We start from the raw sequence: 27412 nt of genomic DNA, 5'->3' as shown, positions 1-27412 counted from the left end.
AAAAGTAGACAAGGTGACCTGTCACTGTTTACTGATAAAAGAAAAACATTGAAGAAAGCGATAAGGGATAGTAAAAAAGAAGTTGAATCTAGGTTGTCAGATAACATTGGCTCTGACCCAAAATCATTTTTTAGGTACGTGAATAATAGATGTAAGGGGACACTCGCTTTCAATGACTTTTTCGAGTAAGAGAACGATATTCTCAATGTACGGGTGTTGCATGGATAGTAAAATCCTCAACAATATTCAAGTGGAAGAAGTGGAGGTCCTAAATCTTCTAAAAAATGTTTGTGTAAGCAAAGCACCAGGACCAATGATATCTATCCCAGGGTCCTCAGGGAATGTGCTAATGAATTTTGAGACCAGTCGTATAAATTTACAGGGGTAGTGTTGCTGAGGGTATCGCTCCAAGAGATTAGAAGCTACTAATGCTGTTTTCAGACGTGCCAACTTTTGAAATCCAGAAATCCGGAGATTCTCCCGAGGGGGTACACCCCCCCCCCCCTAACACTCATAGACTCTTATCAAAAAAAATTTTTTTGAAAAAAAAAATATGTTTTTAATCAATTAAGAAAAAGTTACATTTCCCCCCCCCCCCCCAAGGCAGGTTCTGCATTGCCCCTGAGCAGAATATAATTCCATGTCAGTCTTTCCATGCAGAATAGAGAAATCACATCTACATACTGTTCATAAAGTATGAGTGTTTCCTTCCGTGGATGCTATCAGTGATTGATAATCTTGGGTATATGAATTCTTAAAAGCTTTATATTTAGCTTAAAGTTTTATATTTTCTTTCTGAAGGTGTTTCATCGGAAGAAAAAATTAAAAAATTTCAAATTACAAAGCTGCCAACGAAAAAACTTGTTTACCGCATGGCTGTTAATGGAATACAATAACGATTATACAGGAATCTCCGCAACCAAGGTTATGCCCCTGATAAATGATTGCCGATAAACGCTAGGAAAACGAAGTCACGTCTTTGCCAGTTGCTGTAAATGCAGTCACAAACTTTTTTTTAAGGCTGCTCGATGGAAATGACTATGGCTGTTTTCCCTAACGACGATGGTAATCATTGACGCCACGACAACGTGAAAGCTCGCATAAAATCTAATTTTCTGCCAAAATCCGGAGAGTGGGAGGAAGGATGAAAGTGAGTTTGACGAGCTCCTTCTCGAAAATTTTGGAAATTATCAAAAGGCAGTTGAAGTGGATAGACGAGAATAATGTATTGTCAGATAATCAACATGGGTTCAGGAAGTGGAAGTCATGTGTGACTGACCTCCTTTGCTTCTATGATCACATGACAGAGGCTTTGGGTAAGGGCAAAAATGTAGATGTTTATCTTGATTTCCAGAAGGCATTTCTTAACGATACACGTTTAACAAGGCGTCTTGGCCCAAGCAGAGTACACCATTAAATTTTGGTGAATCGAAAGTCTATAAAATTAGACGCAGCAATCTAGGGCCACTGGGCTCCTGTTCCTATCAGCCGTAAAACGAGCGAGATAGAGCATTAGCCTTCTCTTCGGGACAACGACTCTTCACCGAAACCTGGTCTTGCGTGGAGAAGGGAGACCTTGACGGGGACAGCGGAGGAGGGCTGATGCCATCATAGAACCTCCACCACACGGAATGCTGAGCAGACACTGCCTTAAGTCTCGACTTCTTGGGATACTGGCCGGTGACATCAACACAGTTGAAGGAGATGCTAATGCGTAGATGTAAGGAACTCAGTCTAACAGATCTGTGAGACTTAATCTAATGTGCAATATTTACTAAAGCTAAAACTCTTTAAAATTGTTGTTTGTTTAATCTTTTTAACTGGTTAAAGTTCTAAGAAATGTAAAAACTTTAATGTTGTAATAAAGCTTATTAGTGGAAAAAAAACTTTCATTGTTGTCATTAGCAAATGCTAATTTTATGTTAGGAGAAAAATAGAATCCGGGATGTACAATGGCCGGTATGTTACACATTCTCCTAAAATCATTCTTCCGCTTTTCCGAGGCTTAATTCATTCTGGACTGGAGTATGCTGTAAGGTTTTGGAGACCATACCTGCGGAGGGACATAGACTTGGTTAAAGGGATGCAGAGAAGAGCTACGCGTGTCCTTATTGGCACACGGAAACTTGAGTTATGAAGAGACTTCATTTTTTGAATATATTTACATTGGATGAACGCAGGCGTCGAGGGGAATATGATAGAAGTGTTCAAAATTTTCAACGGGATGGATAGGATGGACCATTATTAATACACCGTCAATCGACGGCTTTTACAAGGGGACACCAGTATCGATTGGTAAGGGACAATGCAAGGTTATGGTGTCGCAGGGGGAATTTTTCTCTAATAGGGTTGTTAATAAATAGAATAGCTTACCCACGGGGGTAGTAAATTGTAACACAATTGACACGTTTAAAAAGAAATACGATAAACATGTTAGGGTAAATCAAGAAGCTATCCATACTTAGAATAAGACAACCATAAATATTCTGTAATGGGCATTGTATAATATTTTATCATGTATATATATTGTTTGTAATTGCATTTTTAATTGGGTATGAATGCATTTTTAATTTGTATTTTTGAAATATATGACATCCATATTTGTTATGGGCATCTTTTTATCAGCTACCTCATTGGACATTTTGCCTGTTGTGTTTTTGAATTTATTTGTATTTTTGGGGCAGGGCTTATATTAGTAGAATCCTGAAAAATCCTATTCTTATTTTTGTGGTAGAATAACTATCTTTTTTCATTTTTAAATGATGGTTACACAAAAATCATTGAAAAATTGAAACTTCATAAAACATTTCTTTTGGGTGTCATCGTTCAAAGTAAGCAGGAAGTTCTCTTTACATTTTCAGAACCATATGAGGCGATTTTTCCATGCCTACCAGAAATACTTGTCACTACATTCGGTCCTCAGCGTCGAGCAGTACCAGCTATTTACTTATGGCCAGGATTACACTACTGGTTGCACTTACTCTGGTTGCATTTTCAAGTTTCACCAAAGAGCTTTTACAAAACTTTTATAGTATGATACCGGCCATGTTTTTTGTAATCAGAAATGCTATGCGAGTAGTAATTTTCTTCGCTCTCTTTGACAAAAGTAAAAGTCTCAAATTTATCTGGTTACGTAGCCATTCGCCTCTCGTCCAGAAAGACCTGCTTGGGTGTTAACAAAAATTTAATTTTTGTTTATAACTTATTTCAAGTATAAATTTCAATGACATTTATTTATATTTTTATCTGATAATAAAATTACAACATAAAATTCCAGATAAATAATAAAACCATTATCATTTCATAAAGTTCAATATATCCATCAAGTGTTGCAATGACATACTACATGCGTCCGATTGACGATTTTAGCTTGGGCTTATTTTCAGGGAAACATTAGAAAGAATATATTAACACTATAAAACATACATCAGGACTAAAGAGTAATGTCATTATATACGCAATTATAGTTAAGGAAGGTATCATTATATAGGATTTTTACTGCATAAATTATCAAAGCTTCAGAAATAACAGGTGAATCAGATTTTATTCAAAGGTAAAAATAACAGCACGAATAAGTTTGATTGTAGGGACAGGTGCTCAATCTCAGCTACTGTAGAACTTCTGGAATTTTTATGCAATACAATAGCATGTGTGCACAAAGACTAAATTTTGATAAAAACTTTTGTTGAAAGAGAAAATCGTGATCGCAAACGAGTCAGTGATTTTTAGGGTGGGCCAAGCATAGAACGATCATGCATAGTTCCAAACAAAGTTCTTACAACAAATGACTTGCATTTAATGCAAGATTATGCCCAAAGACCATTTGCAGTACCACGGTGAAGCAAAGTACGGTAACAGACATCCACACCTTTTAGCTACATGTGTAATGCATTACTTATCCTTTTAGAGTCTTCTGATTTAATCCTCTAACATTATGCTTAGTTAAATCGTATCTTTAAACCACCTTCCATAATGCTGTACAAATTCTTGCGCTGGCTCCATATTTATCATGTATATCATTAACATGTTTTTTTCCTTTTGTATATTTCGGGTCTATATTAAGAATTCATGCTGATATTATTCATATGTAATTTTTATAGCACCTTCCACTGTTGCATGAGAATATCCTTTATCATTTATATTAAAATTATTTTGTTAATTACACTGCTTTTATTTGTAACTCATCTTTTTGTATTTTTTTTTCACCATATATCTGAAAATATCACTGTACTGTATTTTATAAACCTATTCATTGTAACAACCAGTATGGGACATTCGTCTCCTTGGTTACCAATATCATATAACATGCATTCACACAAATTGTAAAATAAATTTGAAATTGATTTGAATAATGTATTATCCTTAAAGTCACGCATTATTGTCCGTATTAAAAAACCTATTGAAAGTGATTAATGTTACTAAAATAATTTTTTTCTCAACTCCTTATGCAATTAAGGAAAAATGTCAACCATTATTTACTCTGAACTATCAATTTACTCTGAACCAAGTAATGCATCATAAAATTTACGACTCATTTTCTTGTTTTAAAATGTTCTTTGCCCTTTTTCCTTTTCAGTAGCTTAACCTCTTCAATGTTTTTGTTCTTGCTCCTTTCTTTCAATAAAATGTACTTTCTCCTCCCTAACGCAAGTCCACCAAAAGTGGAAACATGGAGTTTTAGTGAAGAGAGATTATTATTCTGGTTACATTTTTTTACATGCTTGCACACAGGTTTAAATGATTCGATAACAAAGACGATGTGATATATGGGGGCGGTATATGATTGAATATTAGTCATTACAGTAGGTAGCAATTTTTCAGCTGAGAAACAAGTATTTGATATCTCATTTGTTTTTCTCATATTAAACAAGACTTTTTTAATTACAGATTTTAAAACTTCTTACATTAAGGACTGTTTATATAACTTTCTTGGTAAAACCTTTGCATCGTAGCCATGGGTACCCCAGTATTTTTTAGCATGCGTCCGAGCACACCAGAATTTATTCAAAAATCAGATTACATGGAGCTCAAGCCAAGCACCATGGGTCTGATCTTCCCAATGCTCCTGAATTTGATCCTCCCCACTTAAACTGAGCATTTAGATCCTAGCATCATGGATGAATATGTGATGTTGAATGAAACATACATTAAACAAAAACTACTAAATGAGAAATTGATCCCAAAGCATATTCATCTTGTCGAAAAAGAACTATTGGGTACAATGTAATAAACATATAACGATATGCCTAATAAACTGCTAGCAAACTATTTAATGCCGAGTTATCATAGGCTTAAACTTGTATTCGGTCCATGAGTTCAAGCCCACTCAATATTTACCATCTTAAGACACAAAAAATATTGGATTTGAGCCCCTCTTCCATCCTACAATATTTTTGAGCCCTCCCAATATTTTCAATAACTTCACGGGTGCGCCTTTACATATTGTACTTGATATTAATTCTAATTTGATAATGCACTAGTCAGTTTTAAATCCTCTTTACAAAATTTTAATGAACGACCCCTCAAGCAGAGACAGAAAAAAAAAGAAAAAGATTGAGTGAAAAAGTTTTTATCTACTCTCACCAAAAATGCTCAGGGTTACATTATCTCAAATCAGTGCAAATACTTGGCAAGCAAAAGAATGGTGTTTGTATTTCCTCCATGGAGCTCCTGACATGATAATTACGTCAGGTATAATGACGTAATAATTACATAAGAAAAACTAGATGGGTTAATACAGTGATACCTCAGCCAAGGAAGATAATTTATTCCAGAATCACATTCGTTAGCCGAAACATGATTTTATGGAAATTTGTTTAATTCGTCCTATAAACTGACCAAAATTTCAAAATAACTTTATATGAATAAATGAAACAAAAAATACAAATACTGATCAAAGGCTAAACAACTTCACAATCAGATGAAGGAAAATTTAAAAGAACATGAAAAACTGAACATCTTTTAATTTTACATTATGCAGTCAAATCATGAGCCATAGTGGAAAAAACTGTATGAGGTGGTGTGAAATATAGTCAGCTCCTTTCTCTCTCGCATACAGATTGAAAATTCTGGGAACTTATCTTTTCCGACTGTTCAGTTTGGTATTACGAGTTGCCATATCCACTGAAACCATTCATCCAAGTCTGAGCCTTTTACTTTATATAAATTCATTTTCTCTTTCAGCTTAATCATTTATTTTTCAGATAAATTTTGAGCCATTTCATGTAAGAGAAAGTGTATCTGGAAAGCAATTTCGAGGTGGAAAAAAATTAATCTGGCTTCAGTGACAGTAACTCATTGGATTCTCATTTTTATTGGCATGAAACTTCAGCTCAAGACAGGGCTGCTTATGTTATTAGCACTTGCACCTATATCCACTAAAATGTCTTAACTGAATCCATATTCGTTAGCCAGGGCAGAAAAACTTTGAAAAAATCTTTTTTAGACGAAAAATTCATTAGCCAAACCACTTGTTAGCCGAGATGTATCACTATCTCGTCTAGACACATCCTTTATTAGTGAACTTGACTTGTGTAATTTTCACTTTATTTTCAGTTTCCATTTTCGCAATCCTAGAAATTCACCCACATAACCTCTTTTACTGAGGGGATATACACCACACAATAAAATATCAGTAAATTTAATAATGAACAATTATTAATTTACTGATAATTGGTAAATAACAATTTACTGACTAATTCAACTGATTTACACAAAATTACACAAAAAGTTCCAATATATATACAGTCAAACCCCATTGTAACGCCACAATCCATCCCAAAGAATTTTGGTGCTATAACAAGTTTGTCGTTATATCGGATCATGATTGGAATAGCGTTTCAGAGCTCTATTACATAAATTCACAAGTTTATTATGAACTACTGTATCTCAGTGTCATGTTAGTGTTATCCCACAAATAAAACTTAATGTGTATAAAATATGTTATTTTAAGTTCAGAAAATTCGTAAAATTGTAAACATTGTAAAATTACTTAAATATTTCTTGATATAAAACTTAACATATAAGACATACTTACCTTTGCAATTATTTTAATTCTGTATATATTTAGGGACACATTTTCTAAGGGCAGAAACAAAATAAACAAAAGGAAATGGCAGGATTGTTTATTTGTGGTCCATAAAAATTTCTAATTTTTCAGATATTGAAATAACTCCTTTCGATATAAATCAAGGACAATGATTTCTTTCCCACTACCCTACAACTGAAAATGTAATGATCAGAGAGTAAAAAACATTCATTGGTGAAAAACTTATCTTGACAATGTTAAACTGCAGTAAGCTCATTGTACACTTTCCCTTATCAATAAATCTGTTTCTTTGAATAGATTGGTTGTTTAGCTTCAAGATCCTTATACACATTCAAATATTTGTGAGAAATGTGTTTTCTACACCCCCTTGCTCTAAACTGTTGCCATGTTAACATAAAAAAGAAATGTGAAACAGAATTTTCTAGGAAAACTACACATTGATTTTGTGTATATCCAAACAATATAGTTGGCATTATTTTTTATAGTTGGCATGTTGGCAATATAGGCAATATAGTTGGCATGAGTTTTTGCTAAAACAGGTTTATTGCATTATAATCCCTATACGGAAGATTTGTTCACTGAAAATTTATGGAGCTAAGTGGGGTTGATGCTACAATGTGGCGGATGGGGGAACTGTAACAGGTTTGAATAGTTTTTAAAATAAGCTTGATATACTTAGATTCACACAGATATTCTGCTGGGCCGAATACGCCAAATACCGAATATTTGTGTTCCATCTATATAAGATGTTTGTTTCCATATATTTCAGAGAACATTGAGAACTTTCAGGGCCAGGTTGTAGCCATAAAGATTTCATGAAGGGAATGAAAGAAAAAAAAATCACTCATTGTTTAATAAATTATGCAGGAACAGCTGAAGTTTTGGTTATATTTCTCATCAAAAGACAAGGGGAACATAATTTTGGTTTTATATGTATGTGAAATTAGACCCTGATTTACCCTAAAAGGTGGAACAGATCATAACCCTATACTACTAAATTTTCATGTATTTTGTCAACTATTCACTAAGTCTTTGGAGCATCAAATTTCTTACAAAATACATTAACCATAATTATGAAAATAATTCTTTCAACCTCTCAAAATCAATGTTGTAAATACAGTCGATGCTCGATATAAATAACCCTCTCCATCGCATCGAAAATGAACGTTCAACGTTATATTGAGAAAGTCATTATATCAAAAGCAAAACAGTCATTCTATGAGAACATTTGGGACTTATCCTACTGGTCATTGTAATTGAATGGTCGTTATAACATGGGATCGTTATAACAAACGTCAACTGTATAAACACTGGAGGAAAACTTTTGAAAATATCAAAAGTATTAGGTCATCCTATAAGTAATCAATTTTTTCCATAGCTGAATTTTTTTCAAGAAAGCATCTTACAAATGATTTAGATCATAGTTTCCTAAACTTTTTGTTCCCCCCATCGCCCCTTCAGAAATTTTCTCTTATTGCCCCCCCCCCCAACTCAAAAAACCCATAGGATCCTATGTTATACCCGTAGCTTCCATCGTCCATTTTGGGAAACACTGATTTAGAATAATCCAAAGGTATTTTATGGCAGCAATTTTCAATCTTTTAGGTTCTAAAAAGTTAGCCAATTTCTATCGTGGAGCACCCCCCCCCCCCCCCAGTCTTTTATCCTAAATTTACTGATTTATTTTATTTCCCTAGAGCAGTTGCAGATCCCCTAATAAGTCACAGAGCCCTTCACAGGTTGGGCACTAATACTCTATGGAGCAGTTTGAGCACATTGATTACCAAAGCATCTTTCACGTTGATCTGCATGAAGCCGTTTCTCAAACTATTTTGTCATCATTTATTCGGGACTCCCCAGAACAATCTAGAAAAGAACCCTTTAAAGCATTGAACAGGCTTATATCAATATTGCCAGCTAGTTGCGATGTCTCAAGTAACTGAGATGCACACCATGAGAACTACCGATTCACAGGTTCCATCAGGGATTGCCATCAACAGTAGCAGCACAGGGAAGGGGGGTCAAGTGCTCATAGTGACAGACTCGCATCATGAGGATTACAGACCACCACCACCGTACAGTGGTGATCGGCTGAAGTTGGTTTTCTGTGGTTCCCAACTTTGAAGAGCAAATATGAGCCAATCTCTCCGTTAAAAAGTTTTGCCCACAGAGAGCAACAGGCCTTTAACAATACAATTATGCAGTCATTACGACTCATAGCTAGAAAAACTGATGGCAACAACAAACATTACACAGAAACAAATTTCACGTCAAGTTCTAACACGTACACGCACATTCCAGCATGTACCAATTTGTTAGAGGTTCCGCAGAGGAATATGGACAAGATGTATGCGTGGCTCAGTAGCAGCAGCATGGGAGCCAATTTCATAGTATTAAACCATTTGCAGAATTTCAGTCTAGAAAAAACACTTCTCAGATATGACACAACATGGTTAGCCTGCCGAGCTAAACAATGAATAACATTCCGGAAGCTAGTATTGAGTTGAACAGATCCATGTTAAGCAGTTGAAAAGTTAGTTACATTACTCTTTTTTACCCTTGCAACTATTCACATCTTTGGGATCTTGATTATATATCCCGGAAAAATAGGATTATATGAATCAATAAAACCGAAATAGGAAAGAGCGAAAAATTTACAATGCCCCTTGATATTTCCAGATTTTATAACCTCTTTAGTAATGTACTGTATTCCAAAAACAAGAGCAAAGCTAGCAGAAAAATTCACCAGTTAATACTTTGGATAATTTGAAATAACTCTTAAATGGTTATTTTTCACTTATTTTTACATGACAAAAAAAATACTCTTAATGTTCCTTTTGAGCTAGTTTTCTCACAAAACAGCTTTTCACAGAAATAAATTGAAAGCATGTTTCTAATATAGTCAAATCGAATATGTGTGTGACAACTAGCTAGCATAACCGTCTTCTGAAATCTAGACAGCAGCTAAATGATCTGAGAATAATGATAGCTACATGGTTGTCAAGTGCATTTAGAGAGCTAAGCAAACTAGAGTGTTTGATAGCTGCTAGAAATAGTATAAAATAATAATCTAGTTGGTCTCTTAAGTTGACAACTGGGAAATTAAAAACCGATTGGTGGTCTTTTCAACTATTGACATTTATGTGTATAGCACATGCCCCATTCATTACCATACTGGATGTTCCTAACTGCCTCAGGGAAAGCAATTAATGTATGTATTAGGGTAGAATGAAAAAAAAAAAAAAAAATCGAAATTGCCATTGTAATAGAATTTAAAATATACCTTTATGTGAAGAAATGCCATTCCTAATTTTTTTCCCGAAAATTCAAACTTCTTGAGGTTCCTCATCGCCCCTGAAGTTTTACGCAATTGTGGAATTCTGTAACATGACACCGCAGAGGAAGCTTTCCCATTCCCCCGAACACGCGATTCATTCGGTGACCTCTATGTTTTTCCCTTGTTTTAAGTATTCATTTGCAATCTTACCCCTTAACTGATAGGGTGTATAGCAGTCAAAATGATGACCAGAAGCTTTTATTGTTGTGACATTTTAGGAAATCCTAAGGAGTGGGATTCTTGGGTCTCGCCCACCTATGGTGATGTTGAGCTTAGTTATTTGCTGACTCAATGCAATATGAAGGCATAACAATCAAGAAAAGATCCAGCTATTGCAGACATTCTTGAAATTACTGTGCCAAAGATAGAAAATATTTGGAAAACTGCTTCAATTCCTACGGTGTCTCACCAATGGATACGCAAAAATTTCAAAGACTTTTATTGTAAATACAAGAATCTTCAGAAAAATATGAAAGAAAGGAAAGATTCTAGAAATTTCAAGTTGAACTTGAAATCTTTTAGTGCAAAGCACGGAAGTTGTTCTACATTGCAGCATGCAAATGTGATTTTGAAGACTAAGTGTGACAAGTTGAGAAAGGTTCCAAATTTAGAAAGATTTCTTTCAAGATCAAAGAAGTACACACAAGATGGCCATTGGTTTAGTAGATGTCCTAACAACGAAGAAATTTAAAAACAATGAACAAAGGAAAATGAAAATGGTATCCCATTTGAAGTCATCTTAAGAAGAAATGGCAGAAACTAGTTCATCAACTACTGAAAACTCATCTATATCCAACGATTCTAAGCAAAGTGATCTATATGAGTCAAAACACAGTTTACCGTTGAAAAGTTAACATTTCCATCTACCAGTACCTGAAGCTGGTCCACCAATCGGTGTCGAAGCAAGTACTTCATTTGCTTTTGAAGTTCTGCCCTCATCCTCTCAGATGTGAACTAAATTACCAAATGTTCCTCTTGCTTGTGATAGAACTGGTGTGTCTGATCGATCAGCTGCAATTATTGCAAATGCTGTGCTGGAAGATGTTGGGTTATTGACAAAAAAGAAGCCAAATATGACAATAGACCAGATGAAAATAAGGCGTGAAAGAGCATCACAGAGAGTTCTTTTGCAAGATAAAATTCCTTGAACAAAATATGCGAGGAATATATTTTGATGGTCGAAAAGACAAAACCTTAGCTAATGTCAAAGAAGGTGATTCTTTCCATAGAAGAACCATATCTGAAGAACACACAACTATATTGCAGGAACCTGGTCAATTTACCTCTGTCTCAACTCCAAGAAGCAGTAGAGCAAGGGATATAAAGTTATCAATCCTAGACTTTTTGGAACAAGATTTTGATACAAAGGAATTGATGGCGATAGTATGCGACGGGACTGTTACCAATACTGGTTATAAAAATGGTGTTATCAAATAAAGAAATAGGCCATCCCTTGCAATGTCTTGTCTTTTTCACTTTAATGAGTTACCTCTAAGGCATCTTATGAAGCATCTAGATCAGTGATTCCCAACGTGGGAGATGGAATGTTCCAGGGGGTGGTGGTAGAAGCTATGGGCATAACATGGGTTCCTATGGGTTAAGATTGTGTTGGAGGCGATGGGAGAAAAAAAACTACTATGCCCACCCAGAGAATTTATTGCTCTCATTACTCTCAGATGAGAATCTCATTTACAAAAAACTGGGAATCAAGAGAATACTAAAAATTAGAAATGAAGGATTATCAGAAACAGAAATCCGTACATTCCACATTCTGAAAATAAACTTTGCAGCTAAGCACTATTCGGAACTATGTGCATGGGATCAAGTGCGAGTGACTGAACCACCTATTATAAAAAATCAGGAAATGGACACACAAAAATGATCCGAACCTGCTTTTCAATCTATACAGAATTTTCCGTACCTCACACAAACAGTTTAACGATGCGTACGACTCGTAACTGAAGCATCTCTTGCTGTATCAGCAACTGTGACATCAGCGATCACCTATATCGTTAAACTGTTTTTTTTTCAATTTGGAACATGGTTATAGTTTTGTCCCCCCCCCAAAAAAAGGGGTTTGTTTTCATCTCCCTCTATCAATCACTATATTCGGAGAATTTTTCAAGTTCTCCTTTCAACTGCCATAACTGCAAATAAACACAAATATGCTTGTCAGTTATAACTTATGTATGGAACTCTTAACTTGTGAGTATTTTTCTCTCTGGGTTTTTATATATATATTCAGTTTTGCCTCATGTACTGGATGACTTTTAAATTAAGTGTTTTTCTTTTTTAGAGAATGCTTTTTAAAAATCATCAATTTCGTTTGTTTAAAAAGATTTTTATACTATGTACTTAGAAAAGTCTTTTTGCTCGACCTTTAGGGTCTGTGAGAAACCTCAAGATATTAAAATATTTTCCTAGATTTTGGTATAACTTTTTAAAACCTTGAAAGGCATCTTTTGGATACTAAGGCAACATCAATTTCCAAAAAAAGTGAAAAAACACCCTTTTGTGTTCCACCCTAGTGTGTATATCCAGGCTTGACAAATTTAAAAAAAAAAATTGGACACCAGCAAAATTTCCTTAGAACCAAGATGTTTTTTCATTAAAAAAAATGGTCCTAGATGACGTTTTAAAACTTCCCAGGACTTAATGGCCCCTTCCCATGGTGGAAGATGCCCATCAAGAACTCAGATTATTTTTGGACTCAAATTTTAACAATCAAGAACTTTTAGACATAAATAAAGAATTTCTATTCACTATGGTGACCTAGCAGCTGAAATTTGTCAAGCTTTGGTGTACATTTGCAAAAATTGGATTCACAACCATATTAGAGAATACCTTCCAGAGATACAAGCAAACGCAGAAATTAAATGGAAATGGTCATTGTTTGCAGTGTTTGTTCTTTTTTTACTCTACACTTATAGGACAGTAGTTATACAGGGCATCTCAAAATTACACTTGAAAACATTAAAAAGTGATAGAGAAGTTTTAAATTAATCATAGAATAACAACATTACTACAAATATCAGAAAGCGATAAATGGACGCTGTTACTCAGCACTACAGGGATATCCCAGATTCATTGGACAATTGATTTCTTTCTGTGGGAGGCCCTTAAATCAATGCTGTAATTTGTCTGTAGAAAAATATTTCATACCATAATAAAGAAAGAGCACATCACTGAATCAAACATAAAAATGTTGAGAATATATAACTTCAAAGTTTAATAAACATTCAAGAATTTGTTGAATAAAAATTAATTTGACCACTTTAAACCTGAAATTTGAATTATAAAATATCAAACAGCAAAAAGTTAATGAAAAAATCATTCAATAGAGAAAAACTTATTCAAATAAGTAATTTTGCAATGAATCAAATATGTACCTTTTCTTTGACATTTTCAAATGATGACGGGGACACGACAGAAAAACATACAAGAAACACATCAGTCTGTGGATAGCTAAGAGGCCTGAGCCTATCATAATCTTCTTGCCCGGCAGTGTCAAAAAGGCCCAAAGTATATGGTTCCCCACCAATCATCACAGTAACGGCATAGTTATCGAATACCTTGAAAAAATATTTGGTAAATAATCATTTTCATCAATAAAATAACAATTGCAAAAATCTCAGAGCAGTAGAACTTAAAACCAAAAAAATTCAGAAGACTGAAAACATTTTGTTGCTTACATATTTTATATGCACATATATTAAAATGCAAAATTACAATAAAAAAACTACATTTTATTATGTAGGAGGATGTAACCAGAAGCCGCCTACGATTTTTACACATGAAAATTCTCACAGAAAGACAGCTAATTACATTCAGACAAATACAGTGATCTCTCACTTATGTGCCAGTGCAAAAGAACAAGGAAACAAGACGCATCAGTGAGAGAAGCGTATAAGTGAATAGCATTATGCTATGTTCTTGACAGGGAGTGCCAAAAATATTCTTATAATTGAGAGAAATGTGTAAATGAGAGAATCACTGTAGTAGCAACAATTAAACATGTCTAGAACTATATAGTTGAACACTTACATAAATTTAGCACATACAAAATAAAAGTATGCAATCAATAGTTCATTACTGATAACCAGGGTCTAGATGATATTTGCATTTCTTTTTTTCAGTTACATTTTTGGCATTTTAAATTTTTTAACAATGGAAAAGATTGAAAAATCATGAAAATCGATTGCATTGAGCACTTGTAAATGTTTTTGGCTTCTTACCATCTGCCTACACGGGTTTTTCTGAGGGGTCCATTTTGCATTTTTTACTGCAAAAACCCTATTCTCCCCTCCCCCAGTATGCCAGTTATGTCCCACATTTAGCAACAGGGCCCTCCTGTCAGATTCTTCATGGGCCTCTCAATAGTGCATTTCTTGTTAAAAAACAAAATGATAAGAATCCTCTTAGGCCCCCAAGCCAGAGCCCTGTCAGCCCTACCCTTGTAGGGGCCATAACTTCAGTGCTCCTAACCGCTTTATGAATTATAACTGGTTTATTAGAAAAATTATTCGATGAAATATAAACAAGAAAAAACCTGAGAAAAGAATTTACATAAGATTTTGATACTGTCAAAACTTTTTATTTCAACATTTGAACATAACTGGTTTTTAAGAAAACTTAATTTCATTATTTTCATGGTATTTTTTCCTACTTTTTAGGGCTTTTTTCAAGTTTATATTGCATTTTTTAAACTCATTTTTCAAGAAAATATCCGGGCCTTACTCATAATATACCAATTCATTGAATATATTCAATTAAATCAAGGACTTTTATTCGCTATTAAAGATTTAAAAATGATATGATATGTAAATTGATGGATGCTTCGTACGTGTGAATTGTTTTACCAAATTTACCAAAAGATTAAGTTATTTTTTCTACTCGAAATAAATATATAGGCTGAATTCATTACAGAATTCTCCAATTGCAAATTGTACAGAAATAAAAAGGCTAGAGCACCACTCCCTTGAATGAACATCAGTTGGCATTGTAATTGTTCAAAAAAAACTATTAAAAATATAAATGTGAGAAACGAATAGATGTCTAACAAAATTAAGGAGGGAAAAAGATTCACAGACATAACATGATTTGTTTTCTAAATGCACAAGAATATTTACAAAAGATATTAAAAACATTTTATAGCAAAACAATAAATGCTAGCCAATCCTGTGAATGATCTTAAATTAAACAGAACTGTTTATGAAGGTATTATCAATGTGTTAGAGAATAGTGTTTTTATATTACTTCATGTAAAAAAAAAACCAATCTATGGTAGTCTCTGCAAAGGCATGCCACACCCTCATGTTATATATACTCCTTTACTATTAATGTAAATATGTATGCTTTCTGCATTAAAAAAATGACTCAAAGTTAAATGTTTTAAAAAGTCTAAAAATAAACTTACTGTGGGGACGTACTCGGATGGAAATTTATTGGTAGTGTAAGATATAAGCAAGCATGTTTTACCCACAGCTCCATCACCAACAACAACACATTTTATAGTCTGCATAATTATGTGGATTTCTCAGGGTTCTCTTACAAACAGAAGGCCAAGCCCAGCGTGGCACACTAAAAAGAAATAAATACATATAAATTTTTTTTTACACAATAGAAAACTGAAAATATTACACAAAACCGATGACCAAAGTCACATTTAAGAAAACATCCGGTGGAATTTGAAAAATAACTAAATTTCATAAATTAATGTTATAGAAGTTAAATACCAGATCTGCCAACCTCTGAAGGAAGAAAATCCTACTCAATTTAGAAAAAATATTAAGCCATCAAATGGATGCTAAAGGATTGAGGCGCCATTCCGGTATATTGCATAATATAGTCAGAGGGGCAGCACAAGATGTTTCGGCACATAAAGCCATACCAGTAAAACTACTGCGGAAACTCCCAGCAGCATCCCACTTTGCTCAATGCTGGGAATTTTTGGCTAATGGTTCAATGGAGTGAATGGTATCAACAGACCATTGATTTCTAATGTTGACCAGTTTGCGACACATAGGCAGGAAAACCAATACAGTATCAGCGATTGAATAATAAATAATTTTTAGAAAAAGCGTATAATCATATTAATTTGCTACAATTGTAATAACGATAAAATTGTATATTTGTATATATATACAAAATTGTATATTTGTATATATATATATACACAATTGTATATATTAGCCAATAGTACTAATATCAGCCAAGTATATTTTACCATAAAGAACACAAAACCAGCACAATTGTGGCAAATACTTTAGGGTCATGCATATACATACACAACACGTTCCTACATGTAGATTCATTAGAAATTTTGCAGAGGAATATATATACATACGTAGTGAATGTACAATTAAGTAGTCGTTTATTTGAGCACTAATATTGAGGTTAAATGATGAAAAACTGACAATGGTAGAACATTGTGTTTCATATGTTTTTCTTAATCAACATAAATCATGGCTTACTATAAAATCATACATAGAAATGGTACCCAACCAGTACATCAGCAAAAAATAATTTTTTAAATGAATACGACTATTTTAAAATTTACACTCCAACAGAAATACGAGAATGAAAATACAGCTTGATGAAGGAAAAAATTCTCCCCCATACAGTTGCACTAGATACCTTGACCTTGAGTAAGGAGCTCAAGATTGACTATTGAGCAGATTTCAATAAAAATAGACAAAGGGTTAAAATATTGAAAGAAGTTCTACTTATAGGTTTTTTCTATCAAATTTACACAATGTATAGTTGAAGAGTACTAGTAATTCCCAAAGCAGAATATACCAAAATCAGTGACATACATCGTGGAACAATCAGTGCTACTGCAGAACAATCTGACAAAATTTATAAAAATCTAGAAAACACTATTATGGGAGTTTTCACCTCAGAACATTTCCAGTCAGTGTAGGGCTCATCGCAGAACAATGCAAAGCAGTCTGCTTTGGGGCTAATAATATACCTGAAAACTGGTACCTTTGTAAGTATGTACGAAGGAAAAAAGACGAGAGGTGTAGTTTTGCCTGTTATAGACCAGACATGTTCAACCTGTTGTCACGAGCACCACGGTGCTCCCTGAAGCACCCAGAGTGCTTGATGCTTGAGCCCAATTAAATAACTTATGCAAATTGCATTCAATGATTAAAATCATCCTGATTTCATGCATACTTATGCCAAACTTGACCTAAGGGTGCTCTTTTGATGGCAGTGCTTATGACTAGAAAAAGGTTTAAGACCTCTGTTGTAGACTAAGTCAAACCTGAATTTAACCAATTTGTTTGCCTATCTCCTATCCAAAAATTGTGACTATAGTTTAAACCACCATGTCTATGAATACCACCCTACATCAACCACTCTTCCCCTACACCGTCAACCCTCAGTTTATGAATGACTTGATTTGCAAACAATTTGGTTTACGAACAAACAAGCAAAAAGCCTTACAAACATGCGAAACAGACCCACAAAACAAAAATCCTGAAAAAACATTTTAGATGTCTGTGCTAATCTTTTTTATTAACAGAAGAGTTGGTTAAAAGTAATTAAATTTCATCAGAGTAAAACTCCAACCCCCAAATATGACTTGTTTTCCATCCCATGGATCAACAATTTATTTTAAACTTGAAGAAACTCGACACCAAAGAATTTTTCAAAGATATTTTGCAATAACAGGTGGTACACGGTTTAAGCTACGGTTGCATTTTTCGCAAAATGTGTAAGAAAATCTTAGAATGGAAAGTAGTAGTAGCCACTTTTGCAAAAATGTGTACAGGAGATACGAAACGAGAAAATATCTAACCATTAATCATTAGCTTTATAGCATTTTGCCCCACTTTCGCTTTTTTACTAAAGGAATTTTTTATCTAGCTTAAACCCCTGATGTGGTATAGAATTAACTAATATACTCAAAGAATTCTAAAAACATTTAAATAAATGGCTTGTTCTTATTGACAAAACTTGATAGCTAGTGTCTCACAGAACCATGAATTTGACTGGCAGAGATTTCCAGGACTTTGTCACTAAGATTATAAAAAAAAAGATGGGGCCCCTGTCATAATTTTCATTTCATCTATTTCATACCTTTGGTTATTTTTTCAGTATTAATTTAATGACTTTCATTGGTTTTAATGTTATGCATAGCTGTTTTAAAAATTTACACTAGAAATTTTCAAGGTCTCAGGAACAGATTAATTCATTTTACATTGATTAACATGGGAGAAGAGTAAAAATGAAAAAGTCTGACATGGAAATTGAGTGATGCAAGTATATTAAATTTAAATATAGAAACTGTGTGAATTCATTCTCAGAACATAAGATATTTCATCAAAACCATATAAAGCAACTTCAAACTTTTTTTTTGTCAAATCCCGGAAAAGTCTGATTTGTATGACTGGAAGCGAGTTGTAAAAAAATTATCAAGAGTTTCTAGCCCTTCTAAAACCTTTTGCAAATGGCAATGTATTTTTTTTCTATTATCCTCCCAATTCATCTCTTCATTGTCGTGTGCATTTTAATTGCAATGTTTTGTAGCTCTGTTATCAAACTTTCATTTGTTCATTTTGAATAGGATCAATAACTGCTTTCATTTACCCATTTTAGGTATGGTAAATGTAACAAAGCTAATACAAACTGGAATGGGTAGTACAAACATGAAATGCAATTTCTTGCCAAAACTGAAATGCACCATTTTACTAAAATACTTGCTATTGGTCGCAAGTTTTTAATCTTATAGACACTCATCACATCAATTTAATTAACCTCTTCAGTTGAAATCCCTAGTACGTCAGAAGGGGACTGGTCCATTCCACACTGCCCCAAAGCAGAATATTTTGTGGTGTTCTGCAACGAGCCCTCAGATGACTTAAAATGTTCTGCGGTAAAAATTCGGATATACATAATAGCCTTTTTCTACACTTTTCTTAAAATTCTCCCAGATTGTTCTGCAACAGCACTGGTTGTTCTGCGACGTACATCTCACATTTCGGCATATTCTGCTTTGGGGCACACTGAACAAGGTGATGGATACTAGAATCTCACCGTGAGGGCAGTACAGAATGGAAATGAACCCATTTTGATCGATGGCCTGTCAATAGTACAAGGAAAGAAGAGAATACACTCTGACACAAATATAACAAATTTAGTTACAAATGAAAACTTCATTGAAATCTTGCTATTTAAAAAAATCTTTTTGGGAGAGAACAAAAAATTGTGACATTTGCCCAAGCCTTCATAAATTTTATCCCTTAAATTTACCAGTATTTACTAATGAATCAAACGTCTTCTACAGCTACTTCAAGTCAAATGTCCCAACAGTAAGTATCTTACTACATTTCACCTCTCTTTCACCTTCTGCGAGTTGAAAAACGTTCGCTCTGGTTAGTCTACTCTCAGATAATTAAGGTTCTACCATATATATAAGAAAAACTAAGCTTTTGGAATGCACCCCAACTTTATCCTTAAAAAACACTTAGTATGAAGTTAGGGCAGGTATATAATTAAATCAAACAAGTAAAATTTGTTTCAAGTCCTTGATTACAAACTAAAACGGAGGTCAAGAACTGAATTCTCATCAAGAACAAGTTAATGGCACATCCCCCGGTTCTGAATGTCTTTAAATATGCATTGTTTTTATACTGGTATAGTCTGAAAATATTTGAATATTCCACAAAAACATTTGTTTTGAAAAAAAACTTTAAGTGTTTGAAATAAAACATAGAATTTAAGTAAACCTGAACTTGATTAGCAAAATCCAAGCGATGCATTTTCATCAAATGATTTTTTTATAAGTACACCAACTCAAAATGATAAATTTTGTCCAAAACGTATTTTACACTCGTACAAGTTTATTAATAAATATCCCATCCCTTAGTGAACTTGATGCACAAAAAAAACTACCATAAATACACAACCATCAGTTGGAACTTCAAGACCCAAGAAAGTAAATGTTCACAGTTTTCCTATAAAACTGCCACAATTGTATTTCCAGATTAATCTTCATTCTAAATCCACTTCAAAGAAATGGTATTAATTCAATACATGTTCAGCAATATTGGCTGACAAAACTTGTGCAAATAATTAATTTCAACACACACACATACCATGTTTGTTTATGTAAACATTATCTAGACTATTTATAAATAGCATGTTTTTTAATGAAGGATCTATATAAAGATAATTAAGAACTGGAGAAGTGTATAGTTAAAACGTTAATCACTATAGATGGAATATGTCAGCACTATGAAAAGTTTATCAGGACTAGAGTAACCTAATATTGTTATATAGGAGATTATCATAAGTTTTTCACTATATAGCCCATTCATATTTTAATGATCAAATCAAATTTACAATGGTATGGGAGAAAAATATATCCGAACATACAAACTATCTATAAGTATTGTTTACAAACATTCCATGTGAATAGCTGTGTTAATTTTATCAGCATGGTAAAAACTATGCGTTAGTTCAACTATCAATATAATGCAGAATATTATCCACCAAATGTTTAAACCTACAGTTATATCCTCCCTATAATACATGTGTTAAAAAATGACATGCTGGATAAGAAACTACATCTCAGCAAGATATCAACCCACTAGTCTATCGATTCATACATGGATTAAACTTATGGTACAGCAATTTATCACATTCGGTGGAAAGTATTCCTTGGAATATATTGGTACTAAAAACATTTTAGATGGTCACATCAAACATATGGTGGTATAGGGGAGAAATACATCCCAACATAACTACGTGACATCAGCGAACTAAACTAAATTTAAATGCACACGATTTTAACGAGACGAATATAGATATTTAGTTAATGAAAATGATTTTAGTTGATGAGATCATAGTAAGCATTGATACAAACTAAGTATTGGTCATACACATTACAAATGCGTGAATAGTTGCATTCATCATTCCATCAACATTTTCCCATGTAAAAATTCTTTATTGATCAAAATATCAATATAAGATTTAACATCTAAACCTATAGTTATACCCTTACTATAATATGTGTAGAAAAATGACATGCTGGATAAGAAACTACCCCAGCAAGACATCAATGTACTAATCTACCATAATGATTCATACATGAATCAAACTTATGGTGCATTTATCAGATTCAGCGAAAGTATTCCTTAGAGTACATTATTAAAAAAACATTTTAGATAATCACAAATTTATGGTAGTATGGGAGAAAAACACATCCAAACATAACTATATGACTAACAGAAATTAAACTAAATGCACAAGAAATACTTTTAACGAGATTGTTGGATGTAGACGTTTATTTAATGAAAATTATTTCAGTTGATCATGTAGATAGATAGTTTGTAGAAATATTAATGCTCACTAAGTATTGGTTACGCACTGCATATTAATAGCTGCATTTATAATTTATTATAATTTAACATTTTCCACGTAAAATTTATGCATCAGTGAAAATATCAATAGAATGCAAAATTATTTAACATCTGAAACAGGCCCACCCCATAATATGTGTTTAAAAAATATGACATGCTAGTTAAGAAACTACACCAGCAAGACATCAACACACTTATCTATCATAACGATTTATACATGAATCAAACGTACGGTACATTAGATTCAGCAAAAGTACTCCATGGTATTAATATTTAAAAAACAGTTTTAAATAATCACATTGAATTCATAATAGTATCGGGAAAATATACCTCAACATAACTATACGACATCAGCAAACTAAACATGCAAAAAATACTTTCGAAACAGTTGAGTGATGTTAACGAGATGCTCTATTGAGTGAATGATTTCATCTGATCATAGTGAGCATCCATACAAACTAGAAGTATTGGTTACACACACTGCACATGAATAGCCACATTTCTCATGTTAAAATCATGCATCCATGAAAATATCAATGCAATGCAGTTATATTTAACATCTAAACCTACAGTTATGCCTCCCCCCCACATAATAAATGTTTTTTAAAAAAAATGACATGCTGGATATGAAACTACACCAGCAAGACATCAACATACTAATCCAGCATATAAACATGATTAAAGCATCAATCAATAAACTTTTAATATATTCATCATAACCGTCAAAGTATTCCCTGGAATATTTTATATTTAAAAAAAAACAAATACACACATATACATACTGTCAACTGTTTTATCAAGTGAAGGGGTTTCCCGGAAAAAAAATACACTCTAATCAATTTCAAGTCACTACGGTATCGATTTCACGAAACGAAATTGATTGACGGTAACGAAATTGATTTTAACGGAAATGAATTTTAAGATAATTGATTAATAATATAAAAATGAGGTAACGTTTTTATTAAATGTCTCACAAACCGCTTATTGAAGATCCGCCATGTTGAAATTTAAGCCTGTTATGTCGGGAAGTAATACGGATAAAATCGTAAAGTGTGAGGTTGGATGCAATCTTTGTATATTTCGGATGGAATAATTAGCTTTGTCGATGAGATGCGAAATGTCGACAAAGGTCACAGAACAATTTATTTACCAGAGAATCCTATCAATCGTCCACGCTTTAAGCCTTCTATTGCCTTTCGCCGAAACGAACGAAGAACGAACCTCGAGGAGCGGTGCTGACTTGGGCGTCGACAATAATGCACTCAATTGTGACATCACACTGTTTCCGCTTCCGGTCAAAACCAAGAACACGGTTTTTACGGAAAAAACATCCTTTTCTTTTATTTATTTATTTAATTAACTTCAAAACGAGAGAAAAAGGTAAATAACAATTTTTCTACCGCTATGGAAGAATATATTTCGTGAGGGATATTATTTCTTAGTGTCTAAATATTCTCTATAAAAATTTGATTAAAAAATACATCAATTGATAATTTTTTTGATTTCCTATACTCTGGAGTATTGGTATTGAAATTCACGAGTTGGTTGAAATGTTGTTTTGTTCTTTTGTAAACTTTTAAGGATTTAAAAATACAGGAAAATATTTATGTGTTTCTTAAAATGTGAATGTTGGAGTTTTTCGCGTGGGATGTGAAGGGTTGGGGAAACGTTCTTGAGTTCACGGTGACGAAAACTCATTGGAAGAAATTATTTCTTTCCTCCCCCTCCTTTCTTTTCCTTTCTTAACCCTTTAAGCGGTTTTTAAAATTTCACTGATCCGCATTATAACTACCACAGTGGAAATCATTAAATCCTCTACAGAAAGTCACACCTATTTTCAAGAAGAATATTTTTTCCGATTTTGTAGAGCTCTGATTGTGCTCCCCCCAACTCCAAGAATAACAAATAAAAAAACCGAGAAAGAGAAATACTGTGACTTTTACTATTCTTTATATTACACGCATATTCCTATACTACCCCGAAGGGAAAGAAAAATACACTGTCTCTCTCCTTCTATTATCAAACTTTGGACAAAAGCTGACTCCACCCACTGGCAGTTGATCTACCATACTGGGGGATGGAAAACATGTTTGACAGTGAAAAAAAAGCACAATGTAGTATCTGACCTCGTCATTGCCGAAATAAGAGCATCTTGAGAGGAGGCGAGATATCTGGTAATTACCGAAATAAAATTGCATCAAGTAAGGTTACTTCACCAAACACCTATTCTGGCCATATCGCTATATTGCAATTTACTGTTATTGAGATAGTTTGGAAATGAAGGCGCTGTCTATTGGTGGTCGCCTCAAGTTCGATTAAGTAAGGCGAGAGATCTCTTCAATGTCACTGTACTGGTTAAAAATATGGCTTCTTGAAAACCTTGATACCATCATGAATAATAATATAGGTGGCCTGTCCGTGGTTTTATAAATTTCACTGATCCGCACTATAACTGACGCAGTTTACCCTCTATAAACATATTTTGTCAAGAAGAAGACATTTTTCGATTTTGTGCATATAATAGCACCCCCCCCCCCTAACTCTGAGTACAATAAATCGAGGAACAGAAATACTCTATCTTTTTCGATTATTTATACGACTACTATTAAACCAGACATGCACCTCGTCCACATTCCTCTGCGGAATTTCTAACGAATTGGTACATGATGGAATGTACGTGAACCTGACGTGAAATTTGTTACTGTGTAATGCTTGTTATGCGTCGTGCTTCCATCTGCCATCGATTTTTCTAACTATGAGTAAAGTGTAATGATTGAATAACTGTACCGTTGTAGGCTTGTTGCTCTCTGTGGCGAGACTTTTTTTAAGGGGGAAGATTGTCCAGCCTACTCGCCTCGAAGATTATTTGTACTGCACGCATATTCCCATACTACCCATGGAGCTATGAATACATATGGAATAACATGGTAAAATCTATTGTTCTATTAGTTTCGTTTCGCCCCCCCCCCCCGAAACACCAGTTGTTCCCCTCTGAAAGAAATGTCTATCAACTGCCCAGTATCTCATGATATCCGAAATACAAGGCATCCAGTTCGGCGAGAGATATCGTAGATGTTTATGAGAAGGTTGAAAATGGCTTTTCGCATTGGATGCCATAATCATCATCAGTAACACTTCATGACTATTTCTATACCCATCACCCTCTTCTTGTCCCTCAGTGTTAAAAATATCGATTACACTGTGGGAATGCCGAAATTTAATAGGGGGTTTTCCGTACTCGTCAATAGTTTTTATTTATGCAAAATTGTTGGCCCAAGGCCTATAAAAGAGGACGCGGTAGATTTGTATACGTATGCTTTGAAACATTTGACTAGAAATCGGAGATCGTGGGTGGAGTTAACAATAGTAGAGGGGAGCTTATTACATTCAACTATGGTATTGGGAAAGAAACTGAATTTAAAACAATCTGTAGAGGCAAAAATAGGTTTTAATTTTTTGGGCTGGTCAAGTCTATTGGAAACATAAGGAGGCTTAGTCAGAATACCGGACGTATCGAAATTTAAATGACCATGAATAATCTTGTACAGCTTGGCTAAGCGAGAGATAAGTCATTGAGTAGCGAGTGGGTGGAGATTAAGTTCGAGTTTAAGATCGGAAACTGAACTGAAAGATGACCAGCAATCGTGAATAAAGCGGGCGGATTTATTTTGGATAGATTCAAGTTTGTCGATGTTACTAGAGGTATGGGATCCCAGACCTCAGCTGCATAAGAAAGAACGGGAGAAATATAAGTTTGGTAGCAGAGAAGTCGTACGTCACGAATAAGAGTAGTTTTAATAATTTTGAACTCTTAATTTTCAAAATCGTGAGTTTTCTTAGAGATGAGAAGCCGAGAAAATTAATACAAAAATAATAAGCGTACTTTTGAATTGGATATGCATGCAATATCATTGTTTTCAACTTTTTACGTATTCATAATTTATCAAGTTTGAAAATTAAAATTTATGTCTGTATTATCATTTAGCATTTAACTGCATCAATTGATATGTAGTTTAAGATTTTTTTTCTACGTCCATAATAGCCGATAGATTAAATTGAAAAATTCTATGGTTTTAATTGAAGTATTTTTTGACTCACACACGATACCATTGTGTGTGAACATAAAAAAAATTGCGCAATATCTACCACCCATCATGAAATAAAGACATCTCTTCATTACTGCATTTACTTAATCCTTTAATGACTGGTGTTCCAGGCAGATCGTTCCCAATTGAGAACATCGGTCTTATTAATGAGAAAAAAATATTTTTCGTTTGAAAGCACTTCATTTTCTTCCCATGGAAGTGTGAAATTCCAAACTTTATTTAAAAACAAAAATTTTATTCATTTCAGCATTTATGGCGTGAATTTAAATTTTTTTAAATCATCTAATTTTACGGAAGAATAAAATTTAATTTTTTTGTTTTTGATTTTAAAGTTGTTTCTAGGGATATATATAGGCAGGTTCAGAAACCTTACAGGAAAAATTTTTCGATGAATTTTTCAATTGATATTTCAAATTCTTTGAACTAAATTATCGGAAGATACAATAAAAGAAAAACATTTTTGAAAATAAATTCAAATCTGAATTCGGACGATAAAATAGTAGGTAGGAAACTATACTTGTTTCCTCTATGAGCATCAGAGCATAGGCGCCGGAACCTAGGGGTTGAGTTCATTTGAGCCCCCCAATAAATTTTGTGAGTCCCAGGCCCGTCATTTAGGGGGGGTCGGGCCCCCCTGGCTTGTGAAAATACACTAAAAATGGTATATATATATATACATACATTGAGTACATGGCTTTGCCCCCCTCCCTGGAAAAAGTTGAAATGACGGCCCTGGGGTAAGTCCCCACCAATAATTAATGAATAAACAATGCAATGTACCTTCTCTCTCCTGAGTACGCTATTGAGACCCGTTTCTACGGAACGACCAGAAACTTTCACAGACCCTGCCCCCCAATGTTTTCTTCTTTCTTCCAAACTGAGCACAACCCAAGTATATCACCATCTATGAGCGATTTACTACCTAGTGAGTTGTGTCGGAAGTGTAACTGTGTGTGTACCTAACAGTCTGAGTGCGTATATAGTGTTGTGTTTTGATTTTTCAGTGCTGCCATCTATATTTCAGAAGTGAAGTGAGTGATGTGTTATGATTGAATTACATTTGTACTGTTTGTAGGTTTGTTGCTCTCGATGTTTTCTCAATGTTGGCGCCTCTGCGTCAGAGGTAGTCGCCATGTATGTCATGTTGGATACTGTTTGTATGTCTCCGAAACGTTTTGTGTGTGTTCCATCGCCCCTTCTCCGAAAACTTTTCTTCTCATCGTTATCCAACCATAGGCGGAGATAGATTTGAAAGTCTGGAGGTGGGAGCACACTGATGATTGCTGGGGTGGGGGGGGCATGATGATGATGACGACGACAGTTCAAATAAAAGAATATACATTAGATCAGTCAACTCCGCTTTTGACGTTGGTTTGGGGGGACAATGACCTATATCTCCGCCCATGCTACCAACTCAAACCAACCTATAAGACTCTACAAATACAAATACAAGGCCACAACAGGCAAAATGCCCAACGAGGTGGCTGAGAAACAAATATGGCCCATAACAAATATGGATGTCATATATTTCCAAAACACAGGAACCCAA

At 34.1% G+C, this 27412-nt stretch overlaps 1 protein-coding gene across 2 annotated transcripts in view; it reads right to left on the bottom strand.

The window, feature by feature from the left end:
* The window catches only part of Cdc42 (Cell division cycle 42), a 41448-nt gene extending 18402 nt beyond the window's left edge, over nucleotides 1-23046 (bottom strand). The window contains exons 1-3 of one of the 2 annotated variants that reach the window (XM_089246959.1): nucleotides 22908-23046; nucleotides 15802-15965; nucleotides 13775-13957 (exon numbers count right to left, since the gene is read on the bottom strand). In XM_089246959.1, the coding sequence (XP_089103085.1) occupies nucleotides 13775-13957; nucleotides 15802-15906 (288 nt within the window). In that variant the 5' untranslated portion in view covers nucleotides 15907-15965; nucleotides 22908-23046. Of the gene's footprint in view, nucleotides 1-13774; nucleotides 13958-15801; nucleotides 15966-22735 lie in introns of both variants that reach the window. The other variant, XM_089246960.1, reaches the window with a different exon arrangement.
* Between the last annotated feature and the right edge of the window lie 4366 nt (nucleotides 23047-27412).

This window comes from Pholcus phalangioides, unplaced genomic scaffold, assembly GCF_987345545.1.
Source record: "Pholcus phalangioides strain wild (caught in Gottingen) unplaced genomic scaffold, Ppha-v1.0 ptg000017l_1, whole genome shotgun sequence".
Classification (NCBI taxonomy): domain Eukaryota; kingdom Metazoa; phylum Arthropoda; class Arachnida; order Araneae; family Pholcidae; genus Pholcus; species Pholcus phalangioides.
This window is presented reverse-complemented; position numbering and strand designations above follow the sequence as displayed.